Genomic DNA, 22324 nt, shown 5'->3' on the forward strand with positions numbered 1-22324 from the left:
CTAAAAAGATAAGTCAGCAATAGGACCTTAAGCATACAAATTTCGACCACAGGTAAGACGTGCCAAGTAATATCCTCAAGGTAACTTTAAAAGGAGCTGTATGCGACATTCACTGCCACTAAATGTCACACTAGAGCACCAGCATCTCAGACCAAAACAAATGGGCTTTGCGGCCCACCAGACTCCATTGAGAAAGACAATAATTTTACCTTGCAGATCATCTTAAAACACACTTAATTCAAATTGGACAGAAACAAAATAAAACTCACCAAAACCGTCTTTGTTAGTCCAACAATCACTAACTCTGGTCGAAATAAACCCTTAATTCACAGAGTTAGATGAGAAAAAGCAGCCGCAAAACGCCTGCTATGGCTGCAACGTAATCCTTGGGGACAAATGTACCTGTCAAAGTACGTCCACTTAAAGTGCTTGTTTTTGCCACTGACAGGCTCAGATTGTTATTCTAAGTATCTGACAACATCATGGAAAGAATCCCTACAGAGACAGACCTTTTTGTAAAAGCGTAAGATCCTTTTTGTTTAACCAGAAACAGCCATTGTATATTGCTCTCGCTCGCCACCAGACTCCATTGATAAAAACAATAATCTTCCCTTGCTGATCATCTTAAAACACACTTCATTCAAACTGGACAGAAACAGAATAAAACTCACCAAAACCATCTTTGTTAGTCTTTCCACTGTTCCAACAATCACCAACTCTGGTTTGGTCGAAATAAATTCTTTATTCACCGCTTTAGATGAGAAAAGAAACAGTCGTTAGATCGCTGTCCTCAAAGCCAACAGTTTCACAGGGAGGGACTCACATAAACTAACCATTCTAACACATGGACCGGCTACCAAAACAAAGAACAGAGAAGCTTGGATGACAACACACATGGAGGGAGTGTGACGTCATTCTCTGCTCAGGACGCCATTACTCCAATATATCTTTACATAGCAAATAGTTGTTTGCTGCTATATTAAAAGGTGGGGTAATGTGATTCTAATCCAATACATGTCTTTTTGTCAAATTCAGTGACTATCTCCTCACTGTCTGCTAGCTGTCCGTTCAGTGTGTGCACTGAAAAAAAGAGAAAAGCATTTGAAATGATTCATGTAAAAACCATGTTTATGTGGAAAGCTGTAGGAGGCTCGCTCAGTTTGCCCCGATAGACATTTAGTCCTTGTTTCCCTAAATCTCTACAACGGAGGTAGGGAGTGTTAGGAAAGTTAGCACAAACCATAGAGCCACAATAGCCACATATATGGGAAATACGCCAGAGTGAAAGAAATCGGAATTTTCCTTTAAGGCTGCAACAGCAAATCCCCTGAGTGTACTGAATTCAGCAAGAGTGTTTTATCTCTTATGTTATCCTCCTTTCAAAAGTTACATAAGCTTGCTTTTATGCTTAAAACGGTGAATCGTCATTGTATTAAAAAGGTTGCTTAAATTTTAGCTGATCAAAGTGGTAGTTAAGTGACACAGGACAAGTGGTACGCAGGCAGGTTTTACAGTCAGGACATACAGTATGAAAAGTGTTAATCAGATATTTTAAAGCAGTGTCCAAAATGGTTCAGCCAGGGGCCCATAATTATCAACTCTGTAATAGTTTAACAGAATAATAGGGGTATTAGCTACAGCCTAAGTGCTAGCTTTATGAGTAGCTCGACAGACAGATTGTTGCTTGTCTTATGGGGCAGTGGTGGCCTAAAGGCTAGAGAAGCGAGCTTGTGACCAGAAGGTTGTTGATTCAATCCCCCGGCAGGATAAATCTGGGTGTGGAAAGTGAAAAAGCAGCGATTGCCCCTGAGGTCCATAACCCCAACTGCTCCAGTGGAGCTGCTCAGTGGCCAGCAAATCAGACTGTGGTTATACTGGTGTGAATGTGTGAATGTAATGGAAAATAAAAAATAGAAACATTTTGCTCTGCTTTTCACACAAAACACTTAGCCACATATGTTGGCTTGAAGCCTGAAAACATTCCACTTTGGAGGGGGGGGGGGCGACTTTTCCAGTCAGAAAATCAATAACACTTAAGCGGTTCTGGTTTCTTTTCAGCACCTAAAATACATTCGTATTGAATAGGATTCACATCCCATCACATTTGCTCCCACAGCAGTTCAGTAGAAACAACTGAGGCAAAACCTTTGGAGGCCAAGTCCAGATCACTATTCATGGCTCCATCTCTGTGTTGAAAATAGCTGTGCAGTGCTAACAAGTTATTCCTGACTCGTCCTCCCCACCTGGCCTCTGCAATCACTCCAAAAGGTGGACTAAATCACAGGAGACACAAAAACAAATCTGCCTCAACCCCATAGAGACATGGAAAACCTACAACTAACCTTGTATTAATATAAATGCCGACATTTCTGCGCAATGTGTCATTTTTGGACAGGAAAATGTGTTCCAAATTATTAAAATGCTCCAATGTTGTTATACTGTTGCATTTCTGAAGAAAAGGACAGAAACTTGACAGTAGACAAGCTTTGCTCAAGCATCTATAAAATTTGACATTTTTAGGGAGCCATCTGTTTAACCGTTTATGGTGATCCTCTGAAAGCAGATCTAGAGAAGGGCAGAGCATCCAATTTTCACCACCAGGCTAAAATGTGGGCTAGTTTTAGGGGGTCTTGTGGGGTTGCCTGGCTCTGGCTGACAGTGGGAGCCCAGGGCTCAGCCTGTGGAGCTGGGATCTGCTGTACAGTAAGCCTCCCCAAACTCCCTGTGTTTGCTGAGTCGGCCCTTCCTTTGCTGAAACACAGGAAGCTCACACAGGAAGACTGTATCATGGTGCCTGGAAACCAGCCACATCTCCTGCTTGAAACCATGAAGATAACATATTTGGCCATAAATTTAGAAAGGAAGAGAAAGACAAAGAGAGAAGAGAGAGGGGACCAGACTGCCTTGTTACAGAGAGTTTAAAATGCTGTGAGCTGCCAAAACGGCAGCATATTGTCTTTGTGAATCAAGCGTGTCCAATTCTAAACCTAAACCAGGTCATCACTGTAGTCTAAGGTCTGGGGAAACCTAAACAAGCCTGGAAACTGCTTCAGATAATGCTAGAAACACAGCCAAAGGACCTCACTGGAAATTAACAAACAGCCCCAGTCACAGATATTAATACTCTGGGACGATCTACAAAAATCAGCGCAGCACCTTCATTGCTGCGACAGTGAGAGGAATAATTTAAATACACGACAGCAGTCTGCAGTCTCAGACAAATATTTACAACAGTGAGGTGATTATTTAACAGTCCAAGGGGATGGAGACAAGGATAAAGACCATTTCTCCAGAGCTAATGGTCCCAACAGCTAGAGAAGATCTGCTGCTACTGGGAGACAAATTGTGTCTGCTAAAAAGAAGTCAAATCTACAAGCATAGGTTGGCATTTAAATTCTTAAGTTTAACAAGACTGACTGCGTGATCAGACAGAACACAAAGCAGGTCTTAGAGGTGGTGCAACTGCATACAAAGTCAAAGGAAAATGCGACACACATTTTTGGGGTTTGGGGTTTCGCTTAGCTTTCTGCCTGAAGACACCTTGACAGTCTACAGCAGTCTGAGCAGCTCTGTACAGCTGTACTTAGGTGGTGATTTGAGCTAAATGTTATGCTAATCAGCATGCTAATATGCTCACAAGGACAATCCTAACATGGTGATGTTTAGCAGGTATAAGCAGGTTTTACTTGTTCACAATTTTGATTTAGCTTGTTAGCATGCTAACGCTTTTTGGTCATAAGTATTTCACCTGATGATGGCACTAGACGTAACGCTAAGGGATCACAAAGTTATTACAATTCAACCTGAGGGGGAAATGAATGTCTGTACCAAATTTCATGGCAATCCAAACGTGTCAAAGTTTGGTCTTAATTCGATTTTTAGCCCAGCAGTTGGCCAGCTGTGGACACCTCCGCCGAATTTTCTGCTGAGGCCCTAATGCTCAAAAGCTGGCACATTAATGACACTCACATGTCTTTCATTAGGCCCCAGACTTGACACTTGAACTAGAGGGCCTCCATTTCTGCTATCATGGGAGATTGAAAACTGCAGAGCTAACACTAAGCTAAGCACTCCACAGTACATGCATTCCCTCTTGGGAACAGCAGAGGATATCTATCATGTACAGTTCTCAAGGCAATCTTAGGGGCCACTGAAGATCGTTTTCTAAAACTGTGTTCCAGCTCTGCTGTACCACTTAATCAGAGCAACAGACTTTAAGTTAAAGGCTTGTGCTTTAGAGAAACTTCCCCGCTATACAACTTTCAAGCTTGACGTCAGCAATTTGTGTTGGGAAATTATGTCACTTCAATTTAATTGAGCCAGAACAGTCATCTCCTGTTATCAAGCTTTATCAGATATGCACATCTGCAAATATAGGAATTTCCAAAGTCTAATGAGTGGCTTTAAAGAAGAGCCTGTCTATGAAGCCACAGTGCTATAATGTGTTTCTGTCTCTGAACTGGCGGACTGCTGCTGACTCAATTAACACCCCTGAGACGACAGCGTCTAACAGACCACATTCACAAAGCCAGAGAACAGTGTTTGCATTGTATTGGTTCTACGTGTTCATGCATATAGGGCACTGAGGGGAGGCACATGGGAACAGATCAATGCTCAGTTAATGATCAAATTCTGATGTCAACATATTAAACAGGACCAATTTTATAAACTTTGCTATAAACGGTCCTTGTTTACAAAGACTTTTAGATATAGGTTAATATATAAATATGATATAGTACAATTTGTATATTAAAAGATTAAATCGAATGCTACTTAAAAATCTGACTGACAATGGTGTCAGTGGTTTCCATCACGTTTCAGGACATGTTTAGAGAAAATGATACATTTTACATATTTAAATATTAAATACAGTAGGGCTAGGTTTTATCCCCCCCCCCCCAAAATACGGCTGTTATGGTATTTCAGTTTCAGTATCAATAACAAAATGATATCTTTCCGTACCTTATTTTGAGGAATATAAACATTAAAGCTGAAATGATTCATTGGTTAGTCGATCAACAGAAAAATAATCCGGTATCCGGTAATCCAGCTGTTTAGCAGGCTAACAGGTCAACATTCAAGTCATTTATAAGAAAAATGGCACATATTCCTTACTTTCAGCTTCTTGGTGGTGAAGATTTGTTGATTTTCTTTTTCTCAAGTGATAGTAAACCAAATATCTTTGGATTTTGGACTGTTGGTCAGACATAACAAGACATTTGAAGGCATCATCTTGGGCTCTGGGAAATTGTAATGAACATTTTTGCTTTTTTATGACATTTTATGGACCAAACCATTAATTGGGAACAGAATCTGCAGATTAATCACTTATAAAAATCATCTTTGGTTACGGCCCTAACTTACAACAAAAGAATCGCTATAATAATATATAATAAATTGATTTTTTGTATCATTTCGTGCAGCTCTAATTACAGCTATGTTATTGTAAGTGTTGGTGAAAGACAAGCCAGTGTTCATGTCTGTGAATAAAGACACATTTCTACACACAAACTCTTTCATATGCTTGAACTGAGTCGTTCTGTGAATGAAAGGCATATAAACATTTCTTTTCCCGACTCACAGGCCTTCGCAGTTAAACCTTCACACTGTCACAATAATAAACACAGTATGACGGAACTTGCAGCCCGCAAAAGTCTGCTACTATTTACTACAAACATAACATGTTTAGCCTTATTTTCTCAGCAGACCTTGGCAGGCAGAGGTCAGCTTCAACCACGCCATTCTTCACCGGTGTTTCAGAGGCTGTTTTTAGAAGCAAGAGCCCCCCAAAAAAGAAACGTATTTCAGCCCAATATGGAGAGGAGTGGATGGAGAAGAGTAAAGGCAAAAGATTTGGCAAAAAACTGCTCTGGAGGTCACAAACCAAAACCCAAGAATAAGGCCCACCCCACAATCTAACTGCAAAAACAGACAAATCTGTGCCAAAAATGTTCAGAAGAATGGAACAGAACAGCAGCAAAGGACATTATTGTGTTGCACAGAGAATACTTGAGAGTCTAAAATCTGCTGTTTTAATTTAACTGGACTTCAAAATGATCATATGGTTTGAGAAACCTTCAGAATGTAGGAAAGACTGCAGAGGTTTGTGCTTGTTGGTCAGGCATATGATTCACTGCCTAACAAATCACAGATAACTGCTCTTCTGGGATCATCGGTTGTAGACCCGCTTTCAAACTTGCAGGGTAATTGTGCGTGCGTGCGTGTGTGTGCGCATGTGATTCGAAGTAAATGGCTGTAACAGACGATTATTTGTACCACTTTACGCCTCTGAGCCTGAGATCTCCCCCTCCGGCACACAGCATGTGTCGTGGAGGGCAATCGTGCACATTCATCACTTCTGTCCCATAGGAACACAGCAACACACACACAGAGAAAATCACAAAGTGCATATTCATCACTTCCGTCTCAAGGGGACAAGTACGCACATAAGGTGTATGTCACTCGCCGACAATGAAACAAACACACACATGAGAAACGTCACACGTCCAGAAGAAAGGCCTGGGTGTGGCCCTCTGTGTGCAGTAAGTGGCCTCGTAAATCAGGTGGGAGCCCGGCCCCCTGCAGCAGCAGCTGTTCCCCAGGGGCCTGAGGTCACATCCATTCAGCTGGTGGCTACTGGCTCTGCTACTGTCTTTCAACTCCCCCACTCTCCTACATTTACCCTCCTCCTCAATTAGCCTTCCTCCCCCTCCCTTCTTACTATCCTTCCTCCACGCCCTTTGCCTTCCGTATCTCCTTCTGATGTCCCTTCTTATCCTCCATCCTCGCCTCCCTTCCTGCCTCCATTTCACTGATTAAACTGATGCCTAGGCCCTCCAGGTCTACTGGGTACTCAGCGCTTGGCTGTATTTATAAAGGCCTTCATCCTCCTACTCCTCTTCAGATGAAATGGGGGAACTCTGCTTGATCCAATCCATGGATGCTATGCAGCCTGTCAGTCACGCACTGCATGGGCAATAACAAGCAGCAAGCTGCTTATGTTTCGTTAGAAAGCTACTGTATGTATTCTGATGTCTTTGATGTGCACCCAGTCCTCACCCTTAGGTCCTACTCAGCATATTAATACCTCTGTTTCCTGGTTGCTACAGAAGGCTTCAGGATTTACTTCATTCTGTCTCTTTGGGACTTCACTGACTTTTGCTTTCAACGGTTTTAAACTTCTAACGTCTCTCTCTCTCTCTCTCTCTCTGGGCTGTCAGCATCTCATGTGAAGTGATCCCTGAGTAATTTAAACAGATCATGTGAGATTACTTGTTGAGGCCCTCATTTGGATAGATATAATAATCCACATCGAATGAGGAGAAGTGTAAGACAGCCTGTTGCATCTGATACAGATGGATGGGTGAATAGCATACTGTAGTTCACAATATATAAAGCAGATCAGTTTATTAATTATGCTGCAATACAGAGAGCACACAAGACAGCCTCAAAGCAAGCCCCATCATTACCACCACTTTTAAAAACAGTAAGCCACGACTACATCCGATCACTTAAACATTACTTTTAAAAACATCATTTAAGCTAGCACCTTTTAACACCTGAATGCTATATAATTAATGTTGAAAGTGATACTATAACGTGTAAATCATAAACTGAAGTCTTTTTTTTTTTGAGTACCATAGGCAACTATCAGTCCATACAGGGACATTAAAATGTTACTACAAGTGATAAAAAAAAAGCCCTAAAGTACCATAACATCTAATAAACTTTGTATTGAGTACTGTAAACAACAACCCCCCCAAAATATCTTAACAACAATAAATCTTTCTCAGACTGGGATAAAAACAATATAACGTGTAGGTTTATTAGCTTCCTTACCTCGGCGCTGTGGTGTTATTGTCTAGGCAACATACAGAGGAAGTAAGCTAGCTTTTCTTCTCCCCCAGCTCCCAGTGATGATCCGACAGCAACTATCTGCCCTGTTGGCACCGGGAGCCACTTTCTCCTCCGAAAAAGTCACGGTAGATTTCCCCTGCTACTCATTCCCCTCAACTACCCTTCCACGGAGAAAATGTATACACTTTATATTAAAACCAAATGCGGGAACAGTTCGACAGCTGGAAAAGGAAGCAAAATCCGAGCGGCGCCTGTGCGGACGTCTTTCGCTCGGTCTCAATCAGAGGAAAGCGGAGTGGCTAACCTGCAGCGCTCCGCTCCGCTCCTCCTGCCCAAAGCACACTGGTGTGAAGTCACACAGTGTAACACAGAGCTTTTCCGGTTATAACCTTCAAAATAAAACAAACTTGGACGCCAGTTTTCAGTGTTAGAAACAGTCCATGGTAGAAACGGCTTTTTTCTTCAGCCTTACTTGAATGTATTCCTTTCAAGCCTGTTCACAGTTATGAACATAAAGACATTATTCCTATATTTTGATATAAATATTTGTGAGATTACGCAAGGCCCAAATACTGTAAATTTAAATACAGTAGTACTGCCTTGCTGGCAAGTCCGGGGGGGACGCAACACCTCAAATGCAGATATATGTGGCAAACACCGAAAAATATATTACACTGATACACCTACTGTCACACATAAGCACTTTTACTATAGATATATAGGCTAAAATTAGTCTATGCTATGTATACATGACCTGTTTTGGTATGTAATCACGGCAAAGAGAATACGCACGCAACAAATGGTTAAAACCCACAATTATTCCTTCAGATACGTAGAATGGAATAACTGGGATTTGGTGATAATTCATGCAGACACGCTGTATATTCAACTACTGCCAAATGTTTAGAAATGTATCCCATTTCAACCCCTTTTATTTTGAAGGCAGCCACTACTCTTTTTCCGTCTTGTGTTTGCTGAATTGTACTGATTTAACGCAGCTCCAGTCTGCTCCTCCTGCTTACGTCACTGTGGACACCACCACTCACATAATTGCCTGTTTATACAGATGCTGCCAACATGTCTGTTCAGCGTTCAGTCAGTCTGTACCTCCATCAGAATGGATCTCTTTCATCATCATCATCATCATCATCATCAATGTACTGCACTTTTATATAAACAGAAACAAGGTTAATGCAAGAACATGACTGTCTTGGCACGATAGAATTCATGCATATTTCTGTGCTGACATCTAAGTTAACAATGAAACAAAAAAGTTACGTAAAAGTTGTATTATTTCAGCACCTCTGACTGTGTTTTCTTCCCTCATGGTGGTTTGATGTGTCGTTAACAACAATTATTACAAAACCACAAGTTTAATTACCAACTTAATTGTTAATTATAGAAGTAAAGTTGTTCTTATTCCTGAAATTAATTTGACTGAAACAGTGACATTGCTCATTATTGATACAGATGAATCATTTAAGGTGTCATGACTATAGTTTCTTCTCTTACAATTACTTGTGATCGCACTTGTCTCTTAAAGTAATTTCTTCCCCTCATGATTCACACGTTTCCTCCTGAGGTGTATTAAAATAGTTTTGGTCGTCTATAAATATAGTCCAATCAAGTTAAAGAAACAAAAACGAAAGAAGGCATCTGACGAGTCTTTTTATGTATGAAGACATTCAAGTATAGCACTGAAAGCCACGTGAAAACTTTTTACTTTTTTGGGATTATAAAATAGAGCAAACCCCTAATTATCACAACAGATACATAAACATGTATAATAACAGTTAGAGTTCTGGCATTAGATGCCACATAAAACATGCAGAGCCACCGACTGCACGGTTTTTGGATCCGTTTCAGCGAAAATAATCAACCCAGCCAGTTATTTATTTGCCTTATACTTAATGGAAAGTTATTCCTGCCTCAGCACTGAGGACGCAGTGGAAAAATGTGAGAGAAAACAAACCATCACGTCCGGAAGAGCCTTGAATCCTGTTTAGTCTCTAGGGAGTGTTTATGCATAATGCAGCTCCGTTTCGCCCTCCCTGCCCCTTGAGATGGGTGAAAAGTTGAATCTGCTTTAACTGGATGGAAACTTTATATTTATTCCATCCTCTTTCACATATAGTTTATGTCTCTGGCACTGGTTGCATAACCTGGAATCTGTTGTTTTTTGGTAAAAAAAACAAAAAACAAACAAAAAAACCCCCCACAAATTGATTGTAATATATTATGACTCGTGGGGGGCTGCGAGTGTGTGAATCACATCACAGAGTGAGCAGAGTGTTGCTTCCTGTCAGTAACAGGCTGCCAAATATTTGACATACGCTGTCAGAAGAGAAACGGAGCACAGCAGAGGCCCAGACAGGCTGTATGTGACCCAGATGTAGTCGACTTGATGGTAATCCACTCCATCTGATTAAAAATCTCTCTTCTTCGAATGTAAAAACTGAGATGGAGACGTGTCACATCACTTGCAAATAAAAAATAAAGTATACATCACGTAGCAACAAATAGTACATCCAGAGCTGAAGCCCAGTTGAGTATGTTAGAGATTTAAGCCTGTTAAAGGTCAAAGGTTGTATTTGCAGTGTTGATGTGGTGATGTACAGTACATACAGTACATGCTAGCACTTCTGGAGCCTCCCTGTGGTCTGTTTTGGTCACTGCATGGAAACAGATTAATGCAGAAATCTGACTGGTTTTTTTTCCCCCTTTCACAGCATCCAAAATTCCTGCATCGCATTTAAAACAAACAAACGACTGTCGCTGTCATGACAAAATAATGCTAAAAAATAACTCACTCTCAGAGCGCACAATTTGACTTTGTCACAGCAGGAAAAGCACAGGTGTTGCTGATAACAATAACAGTGGCTCTGTTCTGTTCAAATGTCCCAGTAAGCCACGAGAGTGTGACAGTGTGCTGTGACCAGCATGCACAACACCAGGACCCTGAAGCTGAAATGGAATTCAGCTGTCACTGTTTTATTTCCATCTGTGCTTTTCCTACTTTGACATGGCAATATGTCTTCAGAGAAAAGGCCCATGCAGCTGTTTACTGTGTCTGTATGAATGACTGCACTGCAGCTTGTATGTGGGGATATGATACTAAGTCAGTTATGTAGAACCACTATTGTGTTAAACCGTAGTCATGTTTTCGCTACAAACCCATGACACATTTGTACTTACTAACATTACTCCATTGAGCCATCCAGTGGTAAAATGGGAAACTACAGATAGAGTTCACACGTTGACTTAAGCAAGACAACAGTGTAAAAATACTCCATTACAAGTAAAAGCAAAGCATTATCAGTCAATTTTACTGAAAGTATGAAAAGTAAAAGTACTCATTTTGCAGTAAAATGTGATGATTTATTATTCTATCTGACATTATTAGATTGTTAATGCTGATGCATCAGTGTGTAAGCAGCATTTTGCTGTTGCAGCTGGTCCAGGTGCAGCTACATTTACTCAAGTGCTGTACTTCCACACACATTTAAGGTACTTGTGCTTTGCTTGAGTGTTTTCTTTTCATGCCACTTCTACCCGTTACATTTCAGAGGGAATTATTGTACTTTTTACTTCACTACAGAAATGTAATACCTTTAGTCACTAGTTACTTTACAAATTAAGATCTCACATTGCACATAAAACATGTGAAAATGTACAAGTACAGCTGAGATGATTGGCCAGCCGATTGACAGAAAATGAATTGGCAACTATTTTGATCGTTTTTTTCCATTCACAAATATTTCATTGTTCCAGCTTCACAAATGTGAGGATGTGCTGCTTTTCCTTTTAATTATTTTAATGCTTTTAATTCATTTTTAATAATTTTGAGGTTTGTACTTGTTGGTTGGACAAAACAAGCATTGTGAATTTTTAACAAACCAAACAATCAATTGATTAATGGAGGAAATAATCAGCAGACTGATCCATAAATAATCATTGGGTGCAGTCCGATTCAAAATAGCCTAATTAAAAATGAGCTTCACCTCAACCAACTATAACAGCAAAATTCTGCTTTAACATTAATGCATGAATAATCTAATCTTATAATATATAACAGTACAACAATCACAGGGAACAATTATCTGTATTTAGCACTTTTACTTACGTGTTTGGTACTTTTACGTACATTTTCCTGATTATACTTACATACTTTTACTAAATGCAGGACTTTTACTTGTGTCAGAGTATTTTTACAGTGTGGTATTTGTACTTTTACTTAAGTAAAGATCCAAAATCTTCCTCCACCACAGGTTATATACAGTTAGCTAGTTTAGTCCGGTGAATCCCAACCTAGGGGTCGGGCCCCTCCATCGGGTCACAAGATAAATCCTAGGAGACGTGAGATGATTCATGGGAGACACACAAATTTGGGTAATAATTTACTTTAAATCCCCCTATTTAACATTTGTAAGCAGTAAATAAACATTTAATAAATGGTTCATAACATACTATACTATGGTTGTACGCAGCCATAAGGACATTTTTGGGGATTCATTAATGTGCAGTATTTGTCAGCAATCATAACTTCTGTTTATACACCAGTTATGGGCGTCCGCAGGAAGTGTTATAGTTGATAAATACATTAGTAAACACTGAAGTTGAGAAACAACAGTGAAGTTGAGAAAAAGGACATTTTTCCCTCTTTGTAGAGGGAAATATTGCAGAAGATTAAGAGTATAAAGTATCATCAAATGTAAATACTCAAGTAAAGTACGAGTACATACCTCAAAAGTGTAGTACTTGAGTGAATGTCTTAATCTTAGTTACGTTCCACTACCCATTGTGTTTTTACAGGAGAAAGGCACATACACCACATCACATCTGCTGAACTCTTCAGATCACTTCCTAATTAGTAACATTATAAGGGGTTTAAGTTGTAAATAATGAATTTATCAATTGTTAATAAGTTGTTTATTAATGCTCTATAGATCAATCATAAGTCACTGATAAGAACAACTCTTGGGTTGCCACTCACGCAGACCACTCTGATGGACTGTCTGATCCAGTCACACACCACTGACAGTAACTGAGCTGTATATTAAAACTGTGTTTCTTTGGAGGAGTGTATCGTTTTCTATTTTTAAATTCTTTGATAGTTCTGTAGATCACTTCAAGCTCCAATCCTCCATTAAGTGTGCAAACGAATGACTGACGATGCTTCGTCTCTTGCTTGCTTGCTTGACTGATTCATTAATTAATGCTAAGTATTGCTCGGCAAGATTATTGGTTCAAGTTGTTTTAGAAGAGATAAAAAGGATCTTGTGGGGTTGCTGGGTTACAAATCTCTTGCAGTTAATTGTGTGTGAAGAATATGCAACCAAATTACGTTAGGAGTCTAATTTGCTTGTTTGTGGTAATGGGGACTAAGCATCGCTGCCATTTATCCAAGATGTGCTAATGTTTAAAGACATTAATCATCACAAATAGCTGCTAATATTATTACTTTTGTCTCACATTCTGGACTGGAATATAAATTAAACAGTAAAACTGTATTCAAAGTCATTTCCTGCCAATGTCCTGCCAAAATAAGACATCAATACTTCAGGATGTGGCCTTACCTCCTTAGATGAAAAACAAATCAGTGAAAATGTGGACTAAGCCTAATTTTACCTAATGATAGACCAACTAGTATACTAGCTGGGCGACTGAGTGTAGTCCACATCAGCTTCTCATTAGTGGTTTAGTCGCTTCGCTTTATGCCATGATTTTCACCGCTGTTTACGACTCCAGGTGGCGAGCCCTCACATTAGAGACTTCGCTGGAGTTGCTTCCATCTGCTCGGAGATCTGGGCATAAATATTCACCATTTATTACTTGGTGTTAGAGTAAACTGGTTAATCACTTGCCTTTTTTCTGCTATTAAATCTACCAAAACAATTTAACTGCACTGTAAGTGATAAATAACCAAATGAATGATCAACTGTCCTTCATATGAAGATGCCTTTTATTTGTATCTTTGGAAAGCGATGGCTGTGAGACAAAAACTTCTTGTTTACATCACTGTCTTGCTGTAATAGCATAGACTGGAATAGGAAAAAAGGTTTCGGATTCTGGATCACAACACAAATATCTCCTTTTCTTTGTAAGGCCTTGCTGTTTATTCATTTTTTTCCCCCTACAACAGCAAATTACAGAAGCAGTATTGAAAATAAAAGTCTTCTTTTCTTGTTCTTGTAAAAAAAAATCAGCACAAAATTGGAATGACAGTACAAAACGAAGCGTTAATATGCCATGTTAATGGTGGGGGAGGGACATTACTGGAAAATCTATTTTGCCTTTTTCAAAAATGAAAACATCTCAATATTTTTACATTTCAGAATTATATCACATAATCTGAAACTATATATATATATAAAAAAAGATGAAAGAAAGGAACACATGTTTTTTGTGTTTTTGACTTTCTTCTGTTTTTTTTTGCAAATGAACGCTATAAACACATAAACCTCTTAAATATATTTATCAGTGCAACATTGTTTCTTTTGAGTCCACGCTACAGTATCCTTTTTCTCTAGTTTAGCAGACGTCACTGGCGCTACAGTCCTCTATAGCTGAAAGCGCAGATGGAACGGTGTAGAGGTTGAGAGGAGTGGGAGGTCAAATCGGAAATGAACGCGCTGAGAATGTGTTCACCACGTCACGACATACAAAGCACATGGATGTAAAAGACGTCACCTTTCTCAGGATTTTTGATTTTTTGATTGTGGTGCGGAAAACCACCGAGTTCCGGTCCCATGGGCCTTTGTGTCCTGATGCTGTCAATCTCACACAGAGTCCCTTCCCCTCGTAGTGTCTGAAGGTGGGATTTTCCCATCAATCCACCTGCAAACAAGAGTCTCAATAGAGATTTGAAGAGTTCACATTGAGGTGACATTTGCACTTCTTTTAAGCTTAAAAAGAGATAGAAAAACAGACCATCACACATTTGCTCTTCTCTACAAGCATCCTCTCATTCCCCCGCTTGATTTTCTCTCCGGGGGGCTTTGACAGGACAAAGCAAGTAGTCAGTTCTTTTGTGAGTGATGACCATTGGTGAACTGTGGTCTTATAGTATTATGGGTGTTGGTGAGAAGCCCCAGTGAACAAGAAGGGGGCAACCATCCTTTGGTAAAGCCACGTAGGGGGAGGCCAGGTGACCTGATTCAGGTGACGCCACTCGATCCCCCCGCTGTACCAGTGTCCCGTCCTAATGACATCAGTTCTGACATCACAACGTTATGGCTGCTACACGTGAAATACGTTAAAACTCTTTGCGGCCTGAGAGGCCTTAAGCTACAATACAGCATGTGAACAATACAAACTGGGTTTATCATGAGACAAACGTGTCTGGCTAAAGTAATGATAGCACCATTCTTCAGTTAGTGTGTTTACCCCTCTTTTAATAGGCTCCTATCATGAGGGAATAAGTAACAAAGTGCATTCAAGCTGCATTGTCCAGATAGCACTTCTTCAGTGAACAATCCACAGTGACGTTTGGAGGTGACAAGCTAGTCTATGTCTAAAGCAAAGCAATGATGAATGTTGTTTTTTTGGTATGCTGGCAGACATTTTATATATTTTACCACCTCCTCTGCCATCGACATGAGCGACATGAAGCTATGTGAAAATATTCTGGTGACCAGTCAAACTCACGGCACAGATATGATGAAGAAATGAGAGATTAGTTGAGAAAGAGTGCTAAGAGTTCATCATGTCAGCTGTTTTCGTCCTTGATGACAGATGGCTTGAATGCACATTGAAATTGCTGTAATATCAGCATCACACAAATCTAAAAAGAACAAGTAGTAAAGTAATCTAAAATTAAAAACCATAACACTGCACCTTCCACAAAACAGTCAGAAGATTGTATTTACACACACACACACAAACCCATGAAAAAAGGGATACTGCAGCTTTTTTCCTTTCTTTAAAAAGGGCAATAAAATATATTAAAACTTATTTACAGTGTGTGGTTTTTGGACAGAAAACAACAAAAAAACAAACAAAAAAACAAAGCGCTGTGATAGATTGTTATCCTGTTTTGCAGGTATTTATAAGGTAATGTGCCCCTGTTTCCTGTCATCATAACTTAAGCCATGTACAGTAAAAACACCCAGATCAACAGAGGAGGCCAACCGAAATGTACTAAAGGCACTGTCAGAACCATACATAGCCATGAATGGGACCCTCACTTTAGAGTGATAGAGGTCAAAGGGGAAAGGGTACATGTTTCAGGGTCATGGGTTATGGGCACACCCTGTATGCCACACCATGGGGCAAATCTACAGTTTTGCCAGATATGGTTCATTTACGATTTTGATACGTCTCTTTCAAAACTTGAAAATAAACAACAGCCTTCATGAACTGATAAAAAAAAAAAAATTCTTTCCCAGAAAACGATAAATAGTTTAAACATTATTAATAAATTGGTCTCAACACCAGCATCCGATTGTAAAAATGAATGAAAATCAAAATAGAAAATTAAAATATCATCTAAATCATCTGTACATATTTTTTTTTCCTGTATTTTATTTGTACACAGTGTCCCCTACTGGTAGGTTCTTTTTACTGCAGCTCCTGAGAAATGCGTGGATCAGTCCAAACCTCCCATTGGTTCCTGAACCTGTCCCTCATCCAGCGGGTTGAGGGTGTTGGCAGTTCTTTGAGCCTGCCTACTCGCGGATATACGAGAGGATATCACTACAGCCAGTCTTGTGCGAGCTCTGCACGTCATACAGTCACACGAATGCACTCAGTCCCATCTCACGCCTCTGAGTATGAGCTCTGTACATTGAGTTTGTCCTTCTTTAGCTTGACACCGTCTACTAGTTCAAAGTTATAGTTCTCCAGGGCTGATAAGTTCCTGTCTGACATGCCTCCGTGCGAGCAGGCGCAGTACAACACCACGCCGCAGATGGCACCCAGGAAGACCCCCAGGGCGGACATGGCAATGATGGTGATGAGGATGGGGTCGAGGGTCTTCAGCATGTTGCCTGCTCCGCTGATCTGGTTGGTCTCCACAAAGTCTGGGTATTCAGTGATCTCTTCAACTGGAGGGGAGAGACAGAAGCAGAAGAGGAGAATGAGATGTGAGGTATAATATAAACATTGAAGGGTCTGGAGGACAGCAAGTGATTAGCAAAATGGGATAACGCTAAATAAACCCTCCGTGTGAAAAGACTTACGGATTTCATTGAGGCGATCCTCTGGTAGCATCGGCTCCGTGGGCACGTCAGGATCTGTTCAAACAGAAACTCTAATTATAGCCAATGCCGAAAGAAAACAAGCTGCAGTCAAAACTGTGTTTCAGAACATGAACTGAATGCAGGCTTTATAACTATGAACACTAAAAGCCTCACCTTTACAGTCCGTCATGCTGAGTCCATTGAGGACCTTAATGTCATCCACAGCAATGTCTCCCCAGCTCTTTCCATCCACCAGACCTTCGATCACCACCTTGAAAAAAAGCACAGAGTGACTTTTTGGCTACCTTTTATTGACTGCCACAATGGAAAGAGCACAGGTACAGTGGTAAATGCCCAAACAAGTCACAGACCGAAAGGGGGACCAAATTACCTGATAGGGCTTGTTGGTGCGTGGCACAAGGACACGACCTTCCCTCCAGCGGTTGCCTTGGTGACCACTGACCGTCCACAGCAGGATGTCAGCCGGTCCGTCAACTGTCTGTTTGCGCTGTTTGATATGTAGTGTGCCAATGTGCGACCCGAACATGTGGTACCAAAAAGACACACACAGGTCTGCGTCTGGGGAGCTGACCACGGGGCTGACCAGCCGAGCCACCTCGGTCTCTTGGGGGCCCGTCGCTAAGGTGTAGATGAAATTCCCTGATCCACCTGTTGGAAAAAATGACTTGTGTCAAAAAACTCTGAGACTGAAAGGGAATGTGACTTTCAGCATGTACTGTGTCAGGAGGTAGCAAATTTTTTGTATGGCCCAATTGAGCAGTGCCCTACAGTATCCTCACCTGTGTGGTCCATGTTAGGTCCAGTGTTGAGGGTGGGGGTGCCGCTGGACTGGATCTGCCACCTAGAGCCAGTGTCCTCTGATGTCCAGCTGCAGAAGGACGGATCATTGGCCCAGCCGAAGTCGCAGGCAAACCACAGAAAAGCTGCAAATGTGTTGAAGAAAGGTCAAGATCATCAGAGGATATCACATTTCATCATCCTCCTTATTACAAAAGGAGTAATTGCCAAGAGCTCTGGTGTTTACCCGACCAGTGACCTGGGGGCCTGTCATGATATGACTGCAGGCTACACTTTGGGGCTTCATCCACTCATCCTGATCAGCTACAAGCACTAGAGGGCAGCAAAGAACTGCGGGATGAAAGCTTGGAGTCCCACAGTTGGGGGAGTTAAAACCAGCTAACTCAGGAGGGAGAAACAGACTGGAATAGAAGGCACGTTATGGCTCTAACATGAAAACGAGCGATCAGGCAGCACAGACGTCAAGTAGACCTTATTTCTTGGCTGCGGTTAATAAAGTCTTTTAATAAATGTACCGGGGTATATAAAGAGAGGTACAGAGGGACACTAAGAACAGAGACAGCACAAAGACAAGGGACAGGAGAAGATGAAGATGGGGTCTGGGCACGGTGTCCAGTTGAGAAAGCAACATTCATAGCAACCCGCAGAGAGCTCAGGATTTTAATGAGAGCAGGGACTTGAGGTTTGAAGACAGCTATGGTAACAGTGCCGGGGCCCCATTCCAACAATGCAATCCCCCATGGACACACGCCGTGCTGAAGAAGCCTCAGTAGAGGCAAAAAAATGTGTGGGAGCGCAGACTTTAGTGTTTTTCAAATTGGATAAAGAAAGACTTCCAAGGAACACAAGGGAGCGAGATGTTTGGGATGTTAGCCACGGCCTTAAACTCCAGCATGAGATGCCTTTAAAGATACAATGAGGCGGCTCTCCAAATGACATGAAATATATGAGCCAATATTCCCTTTAATAATGAGAAGATTTTAACTAGCTTCTGCAGGCAACGACTCTATTTACCCATTAAACACAAAGGATGGAATTCCCATGTGGAACCGCATTTCAGATGCCAAGCCACTTTTTTCGTCGAGACATCCCATTCCCAGTTAAAATGACTTTGGCTTTTTTTTCCATTCTTGGGAGGCTTTGACTGAGGCTACCAACACGCTCTGGATAAGATGAACAGCCACATGACTCACTTGGCCATTTGATGAAAAGAAAGAGACTTTTTCTTGCTGAATGCCAACGGAAACTGCATCCTCTGAGATTAGAGTGCATGGCACGCATACACCCAGACATCGACACACACAAATACACAGAACTGATTAGCATGCATGGTTTGAGACTCTTGAAATGAAAAGTCAGACAAATAAGTGTTTACCCACAGACATTTAGTTATGTTCATACACACAAATATGTATACACACACACCTGCACCTCAGCTCTCATCTATTATCATAGCTGGTACCCCAGCAGACTGCAGACAGACCACAGCGCCAGCTGATAAGAGTGAAGGGGGCTGGGTGGAGCCTATGGCCCATTAGCCAAGGTCAGACTGGGGCACAGTCTCTCAGCTGGCTGCTGCCTCATCATCCTGCTATAGGAGACAGCACTATGTGTGTGTGTGACCCCAAATCACACCTCATTTCCTGTGGTCATTTGCATTGTGCTTCCCTGTTTTCTGTAGTGGTGTGTGTGTGTGTGTGTGTGTGTCAGTGTCGGCCCAGTGATTAGTGATTATGCTGAGAAGGCAGCAACAGAGCACCAGTGCTAATCATCAGCTAGACCTGCATCACACAACCCCCCTCACCCTGTCAGCGGGAGCCTCTCAGGGCCATATCATCAGCTTTAATAACAGACACACTTCAGAGGAGAGAGGCTGCCTTGAGCTAAGCTCATTAGCTAAGGTACACTTCTTAATAAATCTATGGAAATGAATAAAAAACAACCTTGAGTAGTTAAATATTTACACTATATTTCAGTATTCTGGCATATAATCTTTAAAGACACGGCGTTCAGCGCTTAGTAAAATGTGGAATTGTTGATGGGAAAGAAAAATAGAAGTTTTTTTGCTCACCTGGGATGGTATTCACTTCAGCAGTAGTGGTCTCTGGCATTGTGGTACCACCTGTTACAACACAACACATTAGCATGGTTAGCCTAGCCTGGCAAGAGTTAAGTTTTTTTTTTCAAATAACTGCACTCATGCACTAAATGTATCCATGCTAGCTAAATTTATGCCTTGTCTTTCTCTTCATTCTTATTCTAAGTGCCCTGTTTTGGTATATCTAGCATGAAGCACTTATGTAATGCTTTCAAAACACGTGACTGAGAGGTGCCATGCTCATCATTGGAGACTGCTGGTTAATGGGGAGAGCAGGCAGCAGTGCAGGCTTAGAGAGTTACTGGGTCAGTGGGAAATGAGGCCAAGAGGAGTGAGTGGAAAAGAAGGTGCAGGAGGAGAGATGAAAGGATAGAGAGAGGCAGAGCTGGCTGTTGGTAGGTTTAGAAGCAGGTGCGTGTGGATGTGCTCATTTGGCGATCTCCGGTGCAAGTGCGACAATCCTCTCCTGTGAGTTTGCAGAGGTGGAGGTAAGAGGGGATAAAGTGAAGAGGGAGGTGGGATCAACAGGTGCAGCTAATTAGAGCCGTAAACATGCCAGCACACACATGGTTGCGTGCAAGCGTGCTTGCAGGTGTGCACAGTAGATGGCAGATTAGCTGTGGTATCAAATCTAAGAGAGCGGTGAAGCTGGGAAAATGGAGCAGATTGAGTGTGAGCCATAGCAGAAGGAAGGGCAAGAGGGGGAGAGGGGGTTTGCTTGCAGTCTCATGAGGGCGATGTTAGCACCTGTCACGTCGTAGTCATCACCTGTGCCGCTGTGGCAGCTCGCCTGGTCGTCATCACACTCGTCCGAAGGAGTAGTGCTCGGGACTAGTGTGGTAGGTGGGAGTGTAGGCGCTGTAAAGGAAGAAGAAGAGAGACAGCAGACAACATAGATTAGATTTCAAGTTAAACATGGAAAATGCACTGATGTAGGGGCTGGAGGGCATCAGCTTTGGCTTAATGGCTTTGTGATTTAGTCCACATTTCAAAATTTTATGAAATGTTTTCCCTTATTTTTCAGAGAAGGTAAGCTAATGTGGACCATTAGCTAGTGCATCACATTACATTCCTGTTGTTTGGTCCAATCACTGTCTGATCATGTTCTCACCTCAAATGACACACCGAGATTTAGAGGGAAAATGTTGAAGGGTTTGAAATCACATTACGTTCATTTGGCAGACACTTTGGTCCAAAGCAACTTACAATAAGTGCATTCAAACATGATAGGGGCAAGAGCTAGATGTCATCAGAAACTGGGAGTGAATACCTCTCAAGCAAACAAAGACTGAAAGTGTGTTCAGAATGCTAGAGAAAGTACTGAGTTTTTTTTTTTAAAGAAATGAAACGTAAAGAGTGCTAGCATGGGGTGTCGATGTAGTCTGAAAAGGTGCAAAAGGTTTTCAGCCTGCTTTATAGTTAGAATAGAAAATATAAAAAAAGAAACACTGAAATATGTGTACTAACCTCAGCACGTTACACACCGGGCTTCAATCTAGGCCTGAGCTATTAGCATACCCTCCTTTTATCATGCTGTAGAGGTGTGGGTGTATAAATAGAGTTGAAGCTAAAGCATGGTGCTTAGGGCTTGGGTGGCTGAAACTCAAAGGTGCAGAAACAGGCCTTGGGATTGGCTATAGGCAGGGTCCCTGGCTGCCATAGTGCCCTGTTATTATGGCCCCACTACACTTGGAGGTGGGCATGGCCCTAGATCCACTCCACGCTCCGCTGCCGCACAGCCGTCCTGCAGTATGTACGCATTTGTGTGTGTTTACACCGACTGAGTAATGATCGGGCCTTCCCAGTGTAGAGGGAGGAAAAAGGAAGACAGATAGGGGCAAACAGCCTGAAAAATGTATGTGGAGAGTATCTGTGTGTGAGATTGTGAGTGTGTGTGCATGTGTGTGAGCCAATGCTCTCGGTCTCTCCCTCTGCTAGATGAAATATGAGGCAGATCAGCCCCTGTCAGATTCAGGGTGGGGAAGGTCAGGGATGGGGTCAGAGCTGCGTCAGGGGAGCCTCTCACAGAAATGAGGATTTAGCCCCCCTGTTATGGCTTGCTACACACACACACATGCTTGTGCACACTAGTACAAGCACCTGTTTATGTGCGTGATTGTATACATGCCTGTAACCACATGTTTGGCAGGGTGATTGTGGTTGCAATGTGTTTATACGTCTGTGAGTCTGTGTGTGTTTGGCATTAACACTGAAAACAAGCATTATCATCTGACTAAAGCTCCCGGTGGGAGTCCATGAGGCTTACAACGGAATGGGCCTCCCTGAAATCCAATATGTAAATCCACTTAGGGCTAGCGCGCTCTACACGCTCTTATATCGCTGAACTGTTTCTGTGGTACATCAGCTTTGA

The 22324-nt window shown here is 41.7% G+C and overlaps 2 protein-coding genes across 6 annotated transcripts in view; both read right to left on the reverse strand.

Moving 5' to 3' along the window:
* itgb1a (integrin, beta 1a) overlaps positions 1 to 8195 on the reverse strand; it is a 29945-nt gene extending 21750 nt beyond the window's left edge. Inside the window, exon 1 of one of the 2 annotated variants that reach the window (XM_044176904.1) lies at positions 7840 to 8194. The gene's annotated coding sequence lies outside the window, so the exon portion shown is untranslated. Of the gene's footprint in view, positions 1 to 7839 lie in introns of both variants that reach the window. The other variant, XM_044176903.1, reaches the window with a different exon arrangement.
* A 5606-nt stretch (positions 8196 to 13801) lies between these two features.
* Positions 13802 to 22324, reverse strand: part of nrp1a (neuropilin 1a) — a 60867-nt gene continuing 52344 nt past the window's right edge. For 2 of the 4 annotated variants that reach the window (XM_044176642.1, XM_044176644.1), the window contains 7 exons: positions 20722 to 20811; positions 19927 to 19977; positions 17837 to 17980; positions 17428 to 17705; positions 17211 to 17307; positions 17037 to 17090; positions 13802 to 16901 (listed from right to left, as the gene is read on the reverse strand). In XM_044176642.1, coding sequence (XP_044032577.1) covers positions 16615 to 16901; positions 17037 to 17090; positions 17211 to 17307; positions 17428 to 17705; positions 17837 to 17980; positions 19927 to 19977; positions 20722 to 20811 — 1001 coding nt within the window. In that variant the 3' untranslated portion in view covers positions 13802 to 16614. Of the gene's footprint in view, positions 16902 to 17036; positions 17091 to 17210; positions 17308 to 17427; positions 17706 to 17836; positions 17981 to 19926; positions 19978 to 20700; positions 20812 to 22324 lie in introns of all 4 variants that reach the window. The other 2 variants (XM_044176640.1, XM_044176641.1) reach the window with 1 other exon arrangement.

The sequence above is a fragment of the Siniperca chuatsi genome, linkage group LG19 (assembly GCF_020085105.1).
Source record: "Siniperca chuatsi isolate FFG_IHB_CAS linkage group LG19, ASM2008510v1, whole genome shotgun sequence".
In the NCBI taxonomy this organism is placed as follows: domain Eukaryota; kingdom Metazoa; phylum Chordata; class Actinopteri; order Centrarchiformes; family Sinipercidae; genus Siniperca; species Siniperca chuatsi.